This window comes from Carettochelys insculpta, chromosome 7 (genome assembly GCF_033958435.1).
Source record: "Carettochelys insculpta isolate YL-2023 chromosome 7, ASM3395843v1, whole genome shotgun sequence".
NCBI lineage: Eukaryota > Metazoa > Chordata > Testudines > Carettochelyidae > Carettochelys > Carettochelys insculpta.
In genome coordinates this window covers 70,001,745-70,020,568 of record NC_134143.1, presented here as the reverse complement: position 1 = coordinate 70,020,568, position 18,824 = coordinate 70,001,745, and the positions used below count along the sequence as shown (strand labels likewise).

At 42.8% G+C, this 18,824-nt stretch overlaps 1 protein-coding gene across 1 annotated transcript in view; it reads left to right on the top strand.

The window, feature by feature from the left end:
• Positions 1-16,604, top strand: part of CFAP58 (cilia and flagella associated protein 58) — a 119,790-nt gene extending 103,186 nt beyond the window's left edge. The window contains exons 16-18 of the mRNA XM_074999683.1: positions 6,372-6,491; positions 11,950-12,083; positions 15,546-16,604. Of these exons, the coding sequence (XP_074855784.1) occupies positions 6,372-6,491; positions 11,950-12,083; positions 15,546-15,666 (375 nt within the window). The 3' untranslated portion in view covers positions 15,667-16,604. The remainder of the gene's footprint in view (positions 1-6,371; positions 6,492-11,949; positions 12,084-15,545) is intronic.
• The last annotated feature ends 2,220 nt before the right edge of the window (positions 16,605-18,824 follow it).

Genomic DNA, 18,824 nt, shown 5'->3' with positions numbered 1-18,824 from the left:
GCCGTGACGGGCGCTATTTCGAAGTTGGCGCAGCTACTTCGAAGTAGCGTGCACATGTAGACGCGGCCATAGAGTCCTGGCCTTCACAGCCTCCTCGGGCAAGGAGTTCCACAGCTTGACTGTGCGCTGTGTGAAGAAAAATTTCCTTTTATTAGTTTTGAACCTACTACCCATCAATTTCATTTGGTGTCCCCTAGTTCTTGTATTGTGGGAAAAGGTAAATAATTTTTCTATATTCACTTTCTCCACACCATTCATGATTTTATATACCTCTATCATATCGCCCCTCAATCGCCTCTTTTCCAGACTGAAAAGTCCCAGTCTCTCTAGCCTCTCCCCATATGGGACCCATTCCAAACCCCTAATCATCTTAGTCGCCCTTTTCTGAACCTTTTCTAATGCCAATATATCTTTTTTTGGCTTCCCAGGGTAGAGTCCCCCATCCTGACTATATTTTGTGCCATTGATAATTCTTTGAGTGCTTGCTCATGTCAATTCTATTTAGGTGTGTGTGTGTCGCTATGCACAGTCCAAAACTTTTTCCCATAGCAGCACCTGTCAGGTTGGCTGTGGAGCCCCTGGAATGGCGTTTTCATGGCAGTGAATATAGGACCTTGCAGAGGCAGCACCTCCTCAGTTCTCTTTTATCACCAGTGACAGCCATCGGAGCTGCAGTGACTTGCTATTGCAAGTGCTCCTTGTTCTCCTAGTAGTTATACAGTTGTAGTTTGGTAGCGTTAAAAGTTGTTAGTTTATAGTAATCGATGTAGGAGTGGCAGTTCTCCCCTCCTCAGCTTTCCTGTTTTCAACGTCAATCTCCATGTTCTAAATCCTGCAGATATTGACATAAACCCATGCCAATGAGTGACCCCCTCAACTCTTGTCTTAAGTGCCTGGGGGAGGTGCATCAAACAGACCAGTGCAAAATCTGTAAAAGTTTTCATCCCAGGGTCAAAAAGGAACAATATTTCATCTGAAGTAGCTGCTGATGGAGGTGATTTTTCCTCTCCAGCTGGCTTCGGCATGGCAGGAACTGGTGCCAATCTCTAACATGAGGAGTGCTCTGGCCTCTGAATGGGAAGTGGTGCTGAGGAGGTAATCTGGGCCGGGAGACCCTTGGCACTGGTGTTGCTTGGCACTGAAGCTTATGGAGGAAGCATGATATTGCTCCCATGGAAGCGGTACTGCAAACAGGGCAGGGATCGATCTCCTGCATTGAGGACAACTATCTCGGAGAGTGTCACTGATGTTCATCCTGGAGAAGAGCAGCCAGAGCCAACAGCCCACCAGATGCCACAGCTGACTTCATCCCCATAGGGGAGCCAATGACTCTGATGCTCATGGGCTCTCCAGGCCAAGTGGTGGAGGTCACTGAGTTGCTGTCCACACTGGACACCTTAGCGGCTGTGGGGGACTTAATTACCATGGTGGTGCCATGATCCCTGGCCTGGTGGGAGAAGCCTTGGGTACCCCAACTATGGCACTGTCTTGAGGTAAGCCCACAAAACTGATGACGCCAACTGCATCTCCACAGCACCGGTCCCTGACACTGACCAGGCAGCACCGCTCTGACTCTCGGCACTGTGCCACCTCACAGTACAGCTCCCTGAACCATTTGGCATCTTCGCGGCACTGATCTCCATTGCTGCTGTGGTCCGTAGCGAGGTGCAGATTCTGATCTGGGTCCTAGTCATAAGAACATAAGAATGGCCATACTGGGTCAGACCAAAGGTCCATCCAGCCCAGCATCCCATCTGCCGACGGTGGCCAATGCCAGGTGCCCCAGAGAAGGAGAACAGAAGACAATGATCAAGTGATTTATCTCCTGCCATCCATCTCCTGCCCTTGTTCTGAAGGCTAGGGCACCATACTTTATCCCTGGCTAATAGCCATTTATGGACCTAACCTGCAAAAATTTATCAAGCTCTTTTTTAAACCCTAATAGAGTCCTGGCCTTCACAGCCTCCTCGGGCAAGGAGTTCCACAGCTTGACTGTGCGCTGTGTGAAGAAAAATTTCCTTTTATTAGTTTTGAACCTACTACCCATCAATTTCATTTGGTGTCCCCTAGTTCTTGTATTATGGGAAAAGGTAAATAATTTTTCTATATTCACTTTCTCCACACCATTCATGATTTTATATACCTCTATCATATCGCCCCTCAATCGCCTCTTTTCCAAACTGAAAAGTCCCAGTCTCTCTAGCCTCTCCCCATATGGGACCCATTCCAAGCCCCTAATCATCTTAGTCGCCCTTTTCTGAACCTTTTCTAATGCCAATATATCTTTTTTGAGGTGAGGAGACCACATCTGCACGCAGTACTCAAGATGTGGGCGTACCATAGTTTTATATAGGGGAAGTATGATATCTTTTGTCTTATTATCTATCCCTTTTTTAATAATTCCTAACATCCTATTTGCCTTACTAACTGCCGCTGCACACTGCGTGGATGTCTTCAGAGAACTATCCACTATAACTCCAAGATCCCTTTCCTGATCTGTCGTAGCTAAATTTGACCCCATCATGTAGTATGTGTAATTTGGGTTATTTTTTCCGACATGCATTACCTTACACTTACCCACATTAAATTTCATTTGCCATTTTGCTGCCCAATCACTCAGTTTGCTGAGATCTTTTTGTAGTTCTTCACAATCCCTTTTGGTTTTGACTGTCCTGAACAACTTGGTGTCATCTGCAAACTTTGCCACCTCACTGCTTACCTCATTTTCTAGATCATTGATGAACAAGTTGAACAGGATCGGTCCCAGGACTGACCCCTGGGGAACACCACTAGTTACCCTCCTCCATTGTGAAAATTTACCATTTATTCCCACCCTTTGTTTTCTGTCTTTTAACCAATTCCCGATCCATGAAAGGATCTTTCCTCCTATCCCATGACCACCTAATTTACATAAAAGCCTTTGGTGTGGGACCGTGTCAAAGGCTTTCTGGAAATCTAGGTATATTATGTCCACTGGGTGCCCCTTGTCCGCATGTTTATTAACTCCTTCAAAGAATTCTAATAGATTAGTTAGACACGACTTCCCTCTGGGACCACTCATCACAGCACCTCCCAGTCCCTTGCTGGGACTCCTCGCAGCACCACTCCCAATTGCAGCACCACTCCCCAGCTTGCCAGCACTAGCTCCGACCAGCATAATCCTAGTCTTTACATTCCAGGTCTTCATCTTTGGACTCAAAGTCAGTCCTGGTACTCTAGGTGTAGCTGGCAGAAAGTGGACCATGAGCCCCCAGATGTGGGTGCAAGGCCATGGCAAGCGCGGTGGCAAGGACCTGCACAATGACCATTCTGGACCCTGTGGGCATACCACAAGGCCCCAGGCACCCACTCCAAGGGCTCCCACTCGGTGGTGTCAGAGCCGCAGGTACTTGTGTCATTGTTGAGTCGCCCCACCCATAGGGTTTTGAGGTGACACTGGTGCAGACCATCCTACCACCCATGGAGTCTGCTTCTGTCATCGGTATGGACTATAGGGTGGTCAGCAGGGAATGAGAAGCCATGCAGGATGTCTTCAGGAACCTGGAGGACCACAATAGCTCTGCACTTTTGCTGGCATCATCATCATCCTCCCCAGATGAAGCAGTTACAAAGAGCTCTGTCTCAGTCCCCCCTCCCCAGACAGCTGTGCCCACCAGGATCTGTTGTGCAGAGTAGTGTGCAACATGGGTTGAGGTGGTGGTAGAGCCTGAGGACCCAGTGGTGGGTGTCCTGACCCCAGAAGGTCCATCAGTGGAAGCTCTGGGTGGGTCGGGAGCTCTTGGCGCCTTTGAAATGGTAAGGCCCTTTGCAATTGCCCCCCTTTGCCCCACACATTGGTGGGTCTGTACACACCCAGACCTAACTGAGGACTCTCCTTTAGCAGAGGAATGGAAATCCTTCATGACTATGTCACTGGGTAGAGAAGATAGCAGTCTAAAGTATGACAAAATGGTTGGCATTGATGGACCTTCTTGTGAGAATTCCTGCTCCTTTGTGCATTTCTGCTGTTGGAGGGAATGTGGCAATATGGTGGGGCATTATAAAGCCACTGACACTCAGTCTTGCCTTGAGTCTGACATTAGCAAAGGGCCAACCAATATAACATTTCATCACTGCTTCTCTCTCCTCTGTTCTTTATTTGCTCCCAAAGGCACTGCAAGGGTTCCAAGCCTCCGTTCGATAAGCAGTGTTGCCAATCCCAAATGTTACAAGTTGTAAGTCACACCCCCGCCCCCATCAGGAGATTGGCTTAGAATGATATTTAAAAAAAGATTTTTATTTGAATTTTGTTTCTGAGTCTTCTGGATGTACACAGTTTCCATATTTTCTCTGCAACTGAGAGGGCTAGAAACTTTTTTTTAATGAAAGCTGAAATGCAAACACCCTACTGGAGGAGCTGGCCCTCCAAGGAAACTCCAAGTATTGAAAGATCTGGAATAAACTTGTGAGTGGTGGCAGCAATGGAATGTTGCTACACTCACAGCATGGTCATTCTTTCTCATTAAATAGCAAACATAGAGGCTCACTGTGTCTTTTTATAATAATAATAGTAATAATAATAGTCTGAGAGGTCAGATGGCTATCTTTGAGATACAAAAACAACAAAAATAGGACATCCAGGATAGTCCTGGACAGCCGAGCATACTTAAAACTGGACAGCTGAGCACACTTACAGCTTTCCCAGGAGAGCCCTCTTAAAAATACAAATGATCCTGTTAAAACCTGGACAAGAGGCCACATGGCTGAGAGTGGCGAAGCATTAGGCTTTGGTCTACACTAGAAAAGAAGTTCAATCTCAGATATGCAACTCCAGCTATGAAAATTGCGTAGCTGGAGTCGACTGTACCTTAGGTTGAATTTCTGTCTCACCTCACTGTGGGAGGTCAATGGGAGAAACTCTCCTGTTGACTTCTCTTATTCCTCATGACAGCGAGGGCTGTGGTTGATAGGGGAACCCTCAGGGTTCAACTTAATGTGTTCCTATTAAGTAAGCTAAATTGAACCCTGGAAGATCGACTGTGACAGCGTTGATCTTCCCCTTAGTGTAGACAAGCCCTTAGCCATGCTGAAATGTGCAAAGCTATGATTTGGACCTCACCTAGGCTATGTCTACACTATGGAGATCTTTTGAAAGAAGCTCTTCTGGAAGATCCCTTTGAAAGACCTTCTTTTGAAAGAGTGCATCCACACACAAAAAAAGCAGATCAGAAGAGTGATCTCCTCTTTTGAAAGAGAGCATCCACACAGCCCCCCACCTTTTGAAAGAATGGGTCAGGGATTGAAAGTGAAGACTTTTCTTTCGAAAGAAGGGCCCTGTGGAGTGTCTACACATGTTTCCTTTTGAAAGAAGCTTTCAAAAGGGGGCACTCTTCCTGAAATGGGAAAGGAAGAGCAATTTTGAAAGGAGTGCTGGATTCTTTTGATTTACTTTCAAAAGAATGTTTTATGTATAGCGACGCTCCCTGGGCTCTTTTGAAAGACCCCCCTTCTTTTGAAAAATCTTTCAAAAGAACTTGCTAGTGTAGATGCAGCCCTAATATCTGTATGATATTATGATATGATATTATTGATATGATATTCAAGTAGAATAATTAGACCCTAAACCATAAGTGGAAGCAGCCTTTCAGCATGGAAACCCATAAGTGGCCATGGCATGTAAAGCCTTCCTCTGGGAACGTATGGCTTGTTACATCCATTTACTACATAGGTTCTGCTGTAGTGTGTGGGAAGAGGAGACATATAACAAGAAAAAATTGCTCACTGGTAAGTGTGTTTGTCGTAGTTATCCTTAATTTTCCATTCCTCCCACATCCCCTTGGGGGCTCTCTCAGTTAGTCGTGTGTTGCTTGGTTTTCTTATGTATTCATTTGCTCTGCAGGATTCTAAATGGAGGAGAAAGTGGGTGGGCTGCTTCTTTTATATAGGCTATGACTGACAGTTTTGTTGAATCCTTATTGCCGGGGAGGTGGAGCTACATTCCTTAATGTAATGTGATGGGGGTGGAAGAAGGGGACTACAATAAACACAATTACTGGAAAGTAATTTTCTCCTAGACAACATTTTTGTTGCCTCTATTTTGTATTTTCTGTGCCAGTGCCGATTTGCATATGTTTAAGCATATCTAATTCTTCATATGAACTAGCCGGGTGTTTTCCTTAATGAGCTATCCCATTGCTATCACAACAATTTTAAATACCTTCTGCTAGCAAGGCAGAGAATGACACACAGGCAGATTTATTTCTGAAAATAGCTGCTAGATTTCCTTGCATCTTTCAGCTGGGCTGATATAAATACAGGTTGCATTGTTGCTACTATAGTTGCAAATACGAGCTCTTATGAACTGTTGTTCTTCTGTTTATCTTGTCTCTTAGGAAAAGGAAAAGCTGTATGTAGAACTAAAGCACATCTTGGCACGGCAGCCTGGGCCTGAAGCAGCAGAACAATTGCAGCTCTACCGGCATACCCTCCGAGAGAAGACCAAGCAACTGAAAGTAAGAGACGTCCTTTGTAGGATTAATCAGAAATGAAGTCCATCAGAAGGGCTCTGATGATTATAGGACTACATCAGTGCTTTGTGCAGGGAAGTTTGTCTTCTCAAAGCATCTTTTGGTGCCAAGAGCTTGAGTCTCTCTCTCTCTCTCTCTCTGGGTAGAGGGGAGACAAGGAGTTAAAAATGATTTGCTGTCAGGTTTTTTTCAGAATTCTTTACCCTGCTTTCTTGCACTGCTTCTGCAGCATGGCCAATACTAATGCAGTACAGGAAGGGTGAGAGTAAATGGCTGTGGCTACACTAGCCCCTCCTTTCAGAGGGGCTATGCTAATGTGGCACTTTGGAATATGCTAATGAGGCACTGCCAGGAATATGCAGTGCCTAATTAGCATAATGGTGGCCCCATGTGCTTCGAAACTGCTGGTTTCGAAACGCACTTCGCCCGTGTAGCTGGGAGCCTTTCGAAATTTCTCCCACTGATTTCGAAAGCCCCTTCTTCCCAAAACCAAAGCGAAGAAGAGGCTTTTGAAATCAGGAAGCTGTTTCAAAAGGCCCCCAGCTACATGGGCAGCGTGTGTTTCGAAACTGACAGTTTTGAAACATGCGTGGCTGCCATTATGCTAATGAGGCATTGCATATTCATAGAGCACCTCATTAGCAGATTCTGAAGTGCCATATTACCATAGCCCCTCCAAAAGGAGGGGCTAATGTGGCCACAGCCAGTAAGAAAAGATAAGAAAGAATAACATCAGGGAAAGTGGAACAAACTCTTTTAAATAGGACACTTTCTAAACCATAGCTGCATATCAAAAGACACCTAAATCATAGCTGCATATCCAAAGACACCTGAATTTTCCTGTGATATTATTTTGCTGTACAGTTATTTAGAAGTTCAGCCACTTTCTCTCTGGTTTTATGCATCCATATTTCATGCAGAGCTGTGATGCTGAAGACCTCTTAAGTAGGAGGAATGAGCATAGTTTTCTTCATTTTATAGTCTTGTCTTGTCCTAAACAAACATTTCTGATGCTTATCAATAAAGGATAATTCATCATTTCCCTATATTCTCCAGGAAACAGTGGCCTAAAAGCCACAGCTCAGCCCACTGCTGTGCCAAAAAAGACATCAGGATGTTGGAAGATGTTCAGAAGGGAATAGCAATGATGACAAAAGGCTGAAAATATTGATCTACTAGGAATGATTAAAATAACTGGATGTGCTCATCTTGATTAGTCAATAAATACAAGTTTAAGAGAGTAAATATGAGCTACTATGTCATTTGTCAAAGATGAAGAATTGCTGTGAAATGCCTCTACAAGCAAAGACTGGCCCATCAGTTGAGACTCTTTCGAAGAATCAGCTGAAACCTAACCATTTCCATCCACCGATGAGGGCAGATCAATAAGTCAGCCCCCAATTTCATCCAAATAAACCTGTGAAAGAACACCTTATGTTCAGTCCAGAAACATCATCCTTTGTAAATACTTATTAAATTAACAGGCTTCCTTGGACAAGACATAGGGCCTGTTTATTGGTCAGGCCTCAGAGACAAATGCAAGCAGTTATATTTCAGATATTAACTTTTTTCTTAGCTCCAAAAATTTTTAAGATCGGCAGGAGTCATTGGATCATCTGTTTTTCTGTCTAGCACAGGGCAGAGAATTTCATCCAGTTACCCCTCTGTAGAGCCCAGTAACCTATAGCTCACTAAAGCCTATTTTCCAGAAAGAGGTCAGGTCTTAATTTGAATACTTCAACAGATGCAGAATCCACCACTTCCCTTGGTACTTTGTTCCAAGGGTGTTTTACTTCTGAGGTGGACAGAACTGTACATATTATTGTTGGTACATTCAAGAACACTTACATGACATTTCTCCACTCTACAATACAGTATTGTGAAATGCCAGTGCTACTTGTTATCTGGGCTTTTTGTATGGAAGTCTATAATAATATTCACTGCCTTTTTGCTGGGGAAAATAAATTGAGGTTGTTTTACTGATTTGTAATCTCCTAAGCATTCGGAGAACAGAATTTAGTACCATTATGTTTATATGTTTCATTAAAACGAAGAAATGAAAGTGCAGTTAGAATATTAATTTATAGCACTTTACTCTAAATGCTCGTCTATATGGACATTTTGAGATACTATAGGATTTTACATGAGGCTTAATTTCATTTTTTCTTAAATGAGTGAGAGCTTCTAATAAGGGAGTCAAAAACATTTTCATAACCCTTTTAACAAGCAAGTGGAAACCCTTGCTCAATCATTGGTATTTCTCTCATAGTGCATAATGCATATATTAGCCTCATATCTAATACAGGGCTGACAAAAGTAATCTATCTCAACCCTTTATCACTAGAAATCAGGATTTCCTGATTCTGAAGAGCAGCTTATGCCTCATGGAGAACTTTTTGAAGTTGTGATATTGAGAAGCAATTCTACTTATATGTAATGTAGAGCTCTTTCCTTGTTCTTGACTGTATGAAAGCAAAAGCCTTCTCCCCAGGAGTTCATCTGCTCGTACAGCTCCTTTCCCTGTTATGTTATCATCTTCTGCTTGCTGCATCATAATCATCTCTACCCCAACCTTGGGGAAAATTCTCCAGTAGCAAATGGAACCGCTACAAACAAGCAGTCTGCTTTATGCAAATCTTACTTATACAGAAGAAGAGAAAGGAAATGCAGAAAATGTGAAATTAGACACAGAAGTTTAGCAACAATGAAAGTGATTCATTCCTACGTTACATATAAATAGAGTGGGTTCTCAATATCACAACTTTAAAAAGTTCTCCATGAGGCATAAACAGCTCTTCAGTATCAGGAAATCCTGATTTCTAGTGATAAAGGATTAAGATAAATTACTCTTGTCAGCCCTTTAATAAGAAAGCAGTTCAACAATTTTCTTCAGTTCTTACTGGTCTTTAACACATCACATAGCTGCTACATATATTTTTATTTCCTTGCACACAATATGCTATTAGCAAACAGGTGTATGTTCTGTTCTTTTGTGCCAGATCAACACATACTTATACTTGTGAGCTGAGTGAAATCTGATTATGGCTGAGTTAAAGCTTCACTGAGACTGTTAGCTGTGAACACACCCCTCAGTTATGTAACTGTAAGGCTAGAGCTGCCTTGTGGAAGACCCTACAGGGCATTGGTGTCCTGGACAGCCTCCTGAGACTAATTCAAGACTTAAATAATGACTCGGGGCATGGGGGCATTGAGGGACCCACAGGTCTCACAGATTTCACACTAGGTCCAAAGTGAACTAGGGATATGTCCAGGCTGTAGCCCTGTTCTGCTGCACAATAGGTTGCCTCCTTCCACATATCTCCACAAATATCCATATAACTGTCAATTTAACTTTTTACCAACCTGGATCATGCGGATGATGTCATCCTCTTTGGTCAGGAGGCAGACAGTCTTACAGGCACATTAATGAGGTTCCAGTGCAAGGCCTGCTCTTGGACCAATGATTTCTTGGGCAAAAACAAAAATCTAGGGTGTTAGTGCAAAAGTTGTGGTACAAAGGCATCTATGCTTCTGAACAAGCCCCTGGAGGTAGAGGATGACTTCATCTACCTAGGCAGTAGACTGTCTTCAAACAGACGCAGACCACCAGACATGCTAGGTTTAGCAACGTCAGCCATGAAGGCACTGAATAGCATCTGGAATGAACAAAAGTTACAACCATAAACAAATGTGGATTTTTGAAACCTGGAAACCTCAGGTTCTGTTAGGTGGATCTGAAACATTAATATTGCTTAAACAAAACATCAGGAATTTGGCAGCATTTCATGTGCATTGTCAGCCATTACCACTATGTATAAGATGGTTTGACTTTATCAATAATAGGGAAATACTATGGAGAATTTTCAGGAAGAAGGGGCCATGCTTCTACACACACTTTTGGAGACTGAAAGAATGTCTTCTGGACTCCAAGTCATGTGACCTTATGCTAATGAGGCCCCAGGAATTTACATCCATGCCTCATTAGCATATTTCCAGCCATTTATTAGCACGCCACTCTTAGAGAAAGTGGCATGTGTAGAAATGGCCAAAGGCTTTTGAAAGAGGAATGCAAGTGTAGACATAGCCAAAATGCATTTTGAAATAGCACTTAGCTGTTTCAAAATATGGTATTTACACACAATAGAGCCTATTTCAAAATAGAGCTATTGGACGTAATATGGCTTATTTCAAAATAGGCTTTATTCCCTGTGGTCATGGCTACACTAGTCCCTACCTTTTGGAAGATATTAATGAGGTGCTTCCATGAATATGCAGTGCTCCATTAGCATAATGGTGGACCCCTGAACTTTGAAAGTCCCTTCTTCCCATTTGGTTTTGGGAAGAAGAGGCTTTTGGTGTCCAGAGGTCCTTTCAAAAGGCCTCTGTGTACACGGGCAGCATGCATTTAGAAAGCGGCACTTTCGAAACTCACATGGCCGCCATTATGCTGATGAGATGCTGCATATTCATGGAAGCACCTCAATAACATCTGCCAAAGTGGCTAATTATCATGCCCCTTCCAAAAGGTGGGGGCTATTGTAGCCACGGCCTGTCTACACAGCCCCTATTTTGAAATAGCTATTTCAAAATAGGTGCTGTTCCTCATAGAGGCTATGTCTACACTAATCAAAAACTTCGAAATGGCCATGCAAATGGCCATTTTGAAATTTACTAACGAAGCGCTGAAATACATATTCAGTGCTTCATTAGCATGCAGGCGGCCGTGGCACTTCGAAATTGACGTGGCTCACCGCCACGTGGCTCATCCAGACAGGGCTCCTTTTTGAAAGGACCCCGGCTACTTTGAAGTCCCCTTATTGCTATGAGCAGATGGGAATAAGGGGACTTCGAAGTAGGCGGGGTCCTTTTGAAAAGGAGCCCCGTCTGGACGAGCCACGTGGCGGCGAGGCGCGTCAATTTCAAAGTGCTGCGGCCGCCCGCATGCTAAGGAAGTGCTGAATATGTATTTCAGTGCTTCATTAGTAAACTTTGAAATGGCCATTTGCATGGCCATTTCGAAGTTTTTGACTAGTGTATACACGGCCAAAATGAGGTTTACCAATTTTGACATAAGCCAACTGCTATTTTGAAATTATTTCAAAATAGGGGTTGCATTGTGTAGACACTAGGAAAGTTATTTAGAATTAACAGCTGTTATTTCGAAATAACTTTGCTGTGTAGACATACCCTAAAGCTCTTTGACTAATTATTTGTCTGTGCTTCTTATTTTGGGTCTTTGCCTTACATTTGAGTCCAGGAAGGTAAAGAGAACTACAGTAAATGACAATATCACTCAATAGAGGCTTGGTAAGTTATGTGGTTTAGCTTTAATTCTGTCAGCTGTGTTCAGGTGGTCAAAGATTTTATCTGATGGGGAGAAGGGAGTATGTGAAAGAAGTAACCAGTGAAGCTGGCCTCTTATTTTTTGTTTTTGATTTGTTAGGTTTTGTCTTCAGAACTGAACATGTATGAGTCACAGAGTCAAGAGTACAAGTATGAAATAGAAAGACTTGGCAATGAGCTTCTGAATGTAAAGAAGAAATACCTAACCCAGAAACGCAAGGAACAACAGACTAAGTAAGGAATAATAATACTTCTGTCTCTTCAGCTAACCCTCCTCCCAGGCGTGGCCCATCACAGTTGCATCTGAGTGCCTTACAAAGATACAAACACAAAAAAGTGTGTGTACTCTCAGTTTTTCCCTCTTCTCCTTGAGCATGTCTAAAAGTTTTTTTTTTTAGATCCTTAGAGGTTTTTCTTTGTCATATTTCTCTTCTTCTTTTTCTTTTCCTTTCATCTTCTCATATGCCTTCCATCTTCCTCTTCCTTTCACTATTTCTCTCATCCATTCTCTACTCTCCTTTTCTGAGCAATGCTTACTGTGTATTTGCTGCTTCAGGGCTGGATGTTACCGTGTGAATGCGATTGCCTTAGAATTCGTAATTTATCTCCCCCCAACATCCTGGTGGGGGAGGTAGTTCTTCTTCTAACTGCATATTCCTAGTGTTGGGATAAAGTGTCCCTGGTGCCGCAGAGCCTTGGAGAAAAGCCATGCTCATGGGAGCTGCATGAATGTTCCCTTGTGGGTGCGGAAATTCATTGGCTACAACTTTAGAAGGAGAAGCAATGTCCAGACACTTCTTTCTTCTCCTTAGCAGCAAATGGAGGAACCTCAGGTGTACCTACAGCCTTTCTTTGCTAGATGTCTCACCCTTTTTACCTCAGGTTGTGTATCTAGTTAGTCTTCTTGAGGGTTTTAGCCAATGGTGAGTGTTTTAGTTTGATGGTAGGTGCCGTTCCTTCAGTAGGTCATTTCCCTCTATAGTCACAGTGTACTGTGGAGCGTTCAAACTGGATGCTCTGAATTTTCAGAAGTGACTACAGGTTGAACCTCTATAATCTGGAATTTTCTTGTCCGGCAAACTCCATAACCCAGCATGATTTCAGTTAACTGGATGACCACTTTTCAAGAGTGCAGACAAGTTTCCCATGTTCCTGTAAAATTTGTTTCCAGCCACTAGTCCTGGCTCTCAGTGTTCTGTGCTGTTATTTAGCTGTAATTTACCCCTAAATGTCTTCTAAGAGCCCACTAAGCAGTGGGAGTGTTGGTAATGCTACTAGACAGTACTGACCTCCTGTAGTCTGGCAAATTCTCTTGTCTGGCACTGGTCAGGTCCAAATGATGCTGGATTAGAGAGGTTCAACCTGTAGTGTATTTTGGGTGTTCCACTTCTGATGTCTTGAAGGGATCTAATTTGCAGGGGGTAGATACTTGGCATAAGCCCCATTATGGTGCCTCATGTTGAACCCAGAAGCACTAGTCTTGTTTGGAAATATAGATATTTTATGTGAAGTTTCTAGGAGTTATGTGATTTTGCACTTGGCTGGTTTGATTTGCAATAATATTTTTCTTTTTTGACTGAGCCAGTATTCCTTCCATCCATTGTCTGCCTCAGCACACCCCTCTCAGATGCTCCAGACCACATTTTCCCATTTTTGTTGCTTGTGATTCAAACCTACTTGCATTGGTCTTTGCCTTAACTGTCTTTTACAGAGCAAAACAGTTCTGATCTTGGAATTAGCAAAATAGTGATAAAAAGTGACCTTTGGCCAGCTGCAGATTGTATAAGGCTGCCTAGATGTTTGGAATTATTAACAGTTGTTCACTGCTAATGGTCTTCCTGGAGTTTTAGGATCAATAGATGAGGCTACCATAATGTCTAACAATCCATTTCCAACAGTTAAGTGTCCTCTCAAAAACATTTTTAATGTTGACAGTTTGGACCTTGGCTTCACATTTTCTTTTGTGTGTTAGAATAGAAGAGATATGCTTCTGTTTTGCCATATGTTTATCGCTAGAATTGATGTCCTGTTACAATTGTGTTGAGAATCACATTACTCAGGACCTGACTGTTTTTACTTTGCATGGGATGGTTATGTTTGCATCTGCGAACCAGACACAGTGAAAAAGAGGTTCCTCTTCAAGGTCAGTTTATGCCAGTCCTGTCATTCTATTTAAAAGTTAAGGTGTAGACTCTGCACATAGTTCAACCCAACAAGCAGCCTGCCAGCCACACCCTGTGTGTGCTCTGGGAATTCATCCAAGTGCCAGTGTTGAGACGGGTCCTTTCTCCACATCAGCTAGAGGCTGGAATTGAACCTTGGATGCTTGTATCTTAAGCAAGCGCTCTAGCAGCCTCCTCCTCTTTCATATGGGCTAGCTTGATATTTCACACTCAACTCCAAACTAAATTTCTTTTGACTTCATCATTGTAAAAGCAGCAAATGAGTCGCCATTGTATGAAAGTCACAAAAGTTGATAGCGCTACTCTCCTCTGCAAGGTTAGGCTTCAGCTGGATGGAATATTGCGTCCAGTTTAAGTTACCAATATACAGGACGGATATAGAAAAACTGGAAAGGATCCCAAGGTAAGCAATGAAGATGATCAAAGGGATGGAATCCAAGTCACAGGAGCAAAGGCTGAAGGAACTGGGTATATTTAGTCTGGGAAAGAGGAGATTAATGGGGGAATGATAACAATCTCCAAGACTTGAAAGGCTGCTAAAAAAAGGATGGAGAAAAGTTTTTTTTTTTTTCCATAGAGGATGAACAAGAAGCAGTGTGTTCAAATGACAGAAGAGCACATTTAGATTTAATGTTAGGAAAACACATCCTAACTGAAAGAACAGGAGGACAATGGAACAGACAACGTAGGCAGGGTGGGGAAGCTTCACTTGAGGCTTTTGAAAGGATGCTGGACAGCTATCTGTCTTGAATGGTTTAGACAAAACAAATCCTGCATCTTGGCAGGGGGTTAGACTAGATGACACTTGATTCTATGATTTCTGATACCTGTCTCCAAAGCCTCGAGGTGCATCATAGCCATTAAAATGCTGCCTCTTTATATTTCCTCTACTGTGGATACCACCTCTCCCGCAGTCTAAACATTGCTCCATTCTCTTAAGGCTACCACATTGAAGCTCCAAATCATCACATGGAGCAAGTTCCTGAGGCTATAGAAGCCTCACAGATACAGTGTTGGTTTTGTACAAATGCAACAGGCTGGATAATTATAACTGAACTTTGTTAAAATTTGAAGACAGATAACACTATTTATTCATTAAAATTCAACAAAGAAAAAAATCCCTCCCTCGCACCTTTGATGAATCGAGCTATTTGTTTGAAAACAACTGCGGACTTGGTAGAGGAGAGTGGTGATTAGACACCCAAAGTCACAAAGCTCCCACTTATTCTAGTTCTAATGAGTTGCTGTGACTGACTTTGGGTGTCTAACATTGGAACTGATTTCGTTCAAATTTTTAATAATTCCGAAAACCATCAGTAGTTGCTTAATTAGATCCAAATAGACATCTAGTCTTGGCTGTTTAGCCTCACTGGCTTTAATCAACATTTTTTAATGATCATTTGGCAGAGTGGTTGCATCACAGAAACTTCGGAGGACGCAGACTTGCTTAGTTTGAAAACACTTGTATAGCTGAAGTGAGAAACATTTCTTTTCCTCTTTGTTTCCTCTAAAGGGATAAGGAGCGAGTATTGGCTAACTTGGAGCAGGAGTATCCAACGCAGAGAACGGATGTACCTCGTTTCACTGGTGGGGGCTTTGCTCTCACTAAGCAGCCGCCCAAGGTTGTGGCCTAACCCGGAGTTATCTCATCAAGTCCCACTTTTCCTGCTGAACTAAATTCATTGGAGCTTGGAAGGAGGGGTCAGAGAATGGTTTCAAAGTAACTCATGTCATATGTTCTTTTTGGGATCACTGCATTGTTTTCATAAAAGAAGCTTATTCTGGGGTGGGCAGTGCTGTAATTTACACAGTATGGGCTAACAGCTGCCCTTGATGACACCGGTATTACCATATGTCCATTTGGGATATATGCTGATATTTCTTCCTTGTTACTGTGAATTTCAGTTTAGAATTGTAATAGCCAAAATATCTTAATGTCCACAGCTATATGGCCTGTATCTGCCTCCACCCCAGCACACATTTGGTTTATCCATGAGTTTAAAGAGAAAAGAAAGGAGAAAAACAAAAAACATGATAAAAGGAATAACTAGCAGTGTCATGTTCCATTTTAAGGAAATGCAGAATTGACAACTCTTTGCTCAGCTGTTCATGAGAAAGTTCTTTGTGCAGGTATAAAAATATGATTTATTCAGTATTTGTTATGGCCATCATTAAGACCAGGGAAGTTTGTAGCTTCTGTAGACATACCCACTGTTCATTTATAAGGGATGCAATTCTGCATTCTGGATGTGGATTTGAAGTGACATAATTATTTCTGTTCAAATAGACAGTCTGTATACTCATTCTAGAACCTGCCATCCTATATAAATTGTTTCTTGTGAATCTGAACTCAGAAGATGGCAAACTTTGCACTTCAGTTCTGTTAGGAGAAAGATCCTTCCTGGAACATGTTTGTAATTTCTACAAGTTGCTTTTGCAATGCAGTGTGAGCCCTCCAACCTTTTCATCCAAAAGAAATTTAATTACCATGAATTAACAAGTGATATGACAGAGTCACTGCAAGAGGTGATGAAGTACAGAACACTCTCAAGCTCTATAATAAAATGTTCTGAAACTGTTTTCTATATGTAGTGCTCTGTCCTGGCCTAGGGGATGAAAAACTAGTCCGAAGAGATATACTTATAAATATTTAATACAAAAAAAGCCCCTTTTGCAGAGATTTTGATCTTTGCTTTGGTGGAACACATAATTGAATATTAATGCTTCTGTGAGAAACTTTTAATGGAAGTGTTTAATTCAGAGGAATCAAGTTAAATACATCTGGGATCTACTTTGCGGTTACATCCAGGACCAGAACACTGAGTCGTCAGATCTATTGTATTTTTCTTTTTCTCCTTCTCAAGTGTATTTACAGCACAGTATCATTTTAGGGCAGCCTTACAGTCTGAATCTTGTCTTGTGTGTGCATGACATTTAAGGTATATAATAGCTGCCATATATGGAAGGATTAATAAGACTGGGACATTTCAGCTTGGAAAACAGATGATTAAGTGGGGTAAGATAGTGATCTGTAAAATTATGATGGGCCTGGAGAAAGTAGCCAAGGTGGTGTTATTTACTCCTTATAACACAAGAACTAGGGTTCGCAAAATGAAATTGATAAGCAGCAGGTTTAAAACAAAAGGAAGTTTGTTTTTTTTTTGTTCATACAATGCAGAGTCAACCCATGGGAGTCCTTGACAGAGGAAGTTGTGAAGGCCAAACCTATAAAAAGAACTACAGTAAAATCTGTTTTATCCAGTATTCATATAACTGGAACTAGCAAATGAGTGGCACAAAAATGGGAGCACTTGAGGAACGCTGCCCCTCAGGGGCAGCCTGCTCAGCACTTACCCTGCCTTCCTCCAATCTGCTGCAGGGGCTCCTAGGGTTTCCCCGGCTGGGTCCCCACAGCTGGAGCTGCTGGTGGAGCTCCACCCCCGGCTGCCTCTGCGTTCCAGCCTGCTCCCAGCTGCAGGGATGGCAGGGGTCCCCACCGCTGCAGAGGATCTCATTGATGCTCTTGATTATCCAGAATATTTGAACATCTGGCAGCCTCCTGGTCCCAGGGTTGCTGGATATCAAAGAGTTTACTGTAGATAAATTCATGGAGGTTAGGCCCATCAATGGCTATGTAACCCCAAAGTGACTGAGACCACATATTAAGGAGAGTGAAGTCTCTGCTCTACAGCCTTTACTGAGAGCCAGCTGGCCTTTAGCTTGTGTGGTAAAGCACAGGGCTTTAGTCCCTCTAGTTGCAGGTTTAATCTCTCCTGCTGATGCTCCAGGTCCCTCAGCACAAGTGGGGGTTCATCCAGCATGAACTGGTGGGAGGTCTTGGAAGGCCTCAGAAGCTCAGAATGTGCTTCCTCAGCTGAGGGAAGTATGAAACTCCAGAGGCACTGAGGCCATGTACTAGGTGGGGAGCCACTCTGGCAGCTTGGAGGGAGGTAGAGGCAGGGTGAGTGATGAGCAGGCTGGCCTCTGATGGGCAGTGTAGTGTTCCTCAAGTGCTCCCATATTTGTGCTGCATATTTGACAGTTCTGGTTATATGAACACTGGATACAACAGAATTTTCTGCAGTTCTTTTTAACCCCTGTTATAGGCTGGTATAGCCATGTACTAGCCTTGGCTGAGAGCCAGCTGGCCTTTAGCTCATGTGGTACAGCAGAAGGCTTTAGCCCCTGTGGTCCCAGGTTCAGTCCTTCCTGCTGATGACCTCAGTCCATCAGCATTACAGCCACTACCCAGGATGGGCAAGAATGGTGTCCTTAACCTCTGTTTGCCAAAAGCTGGGAATGGGTGATGGGGAGGGTTCCCTTGATTATTATTGTTCTGTTCATTCTCTCTGGGGCATCTGGCATCGGCTGCTGGTGGAAGACTGGATACTGCACTAAGCAGACCTTTAGTCTGACACAGTATGACCCTTCTTATGTTTTGTATAACCAACAGTCAAGATGTCTGACCTGGATACATGAATATGAGGGCATCCCAAACAGAGTCTACTAAACTATTCTTTAGAAAGGAGCTGATTTTCTGCTCTGTTTACTCCGACTGAGTAGTAACATACCCTGGGAGTAGTCATATTGAAATAAAATAAACTACTCCTGCTTGAGTAACAAGGGATGAATTGGGCTCACAGAACTCCAGACACCCAGTCCATTACAAATAAGTACTTTCTTTATTACTATGTACCTTAGCTGTATTATATAGGGGCCTAAGTAGAAGTTCATTCAAGTCAATAACTTAATGGTTAAGGAAAAGGCCAAGGCACCAGGATGATTTTCTGCT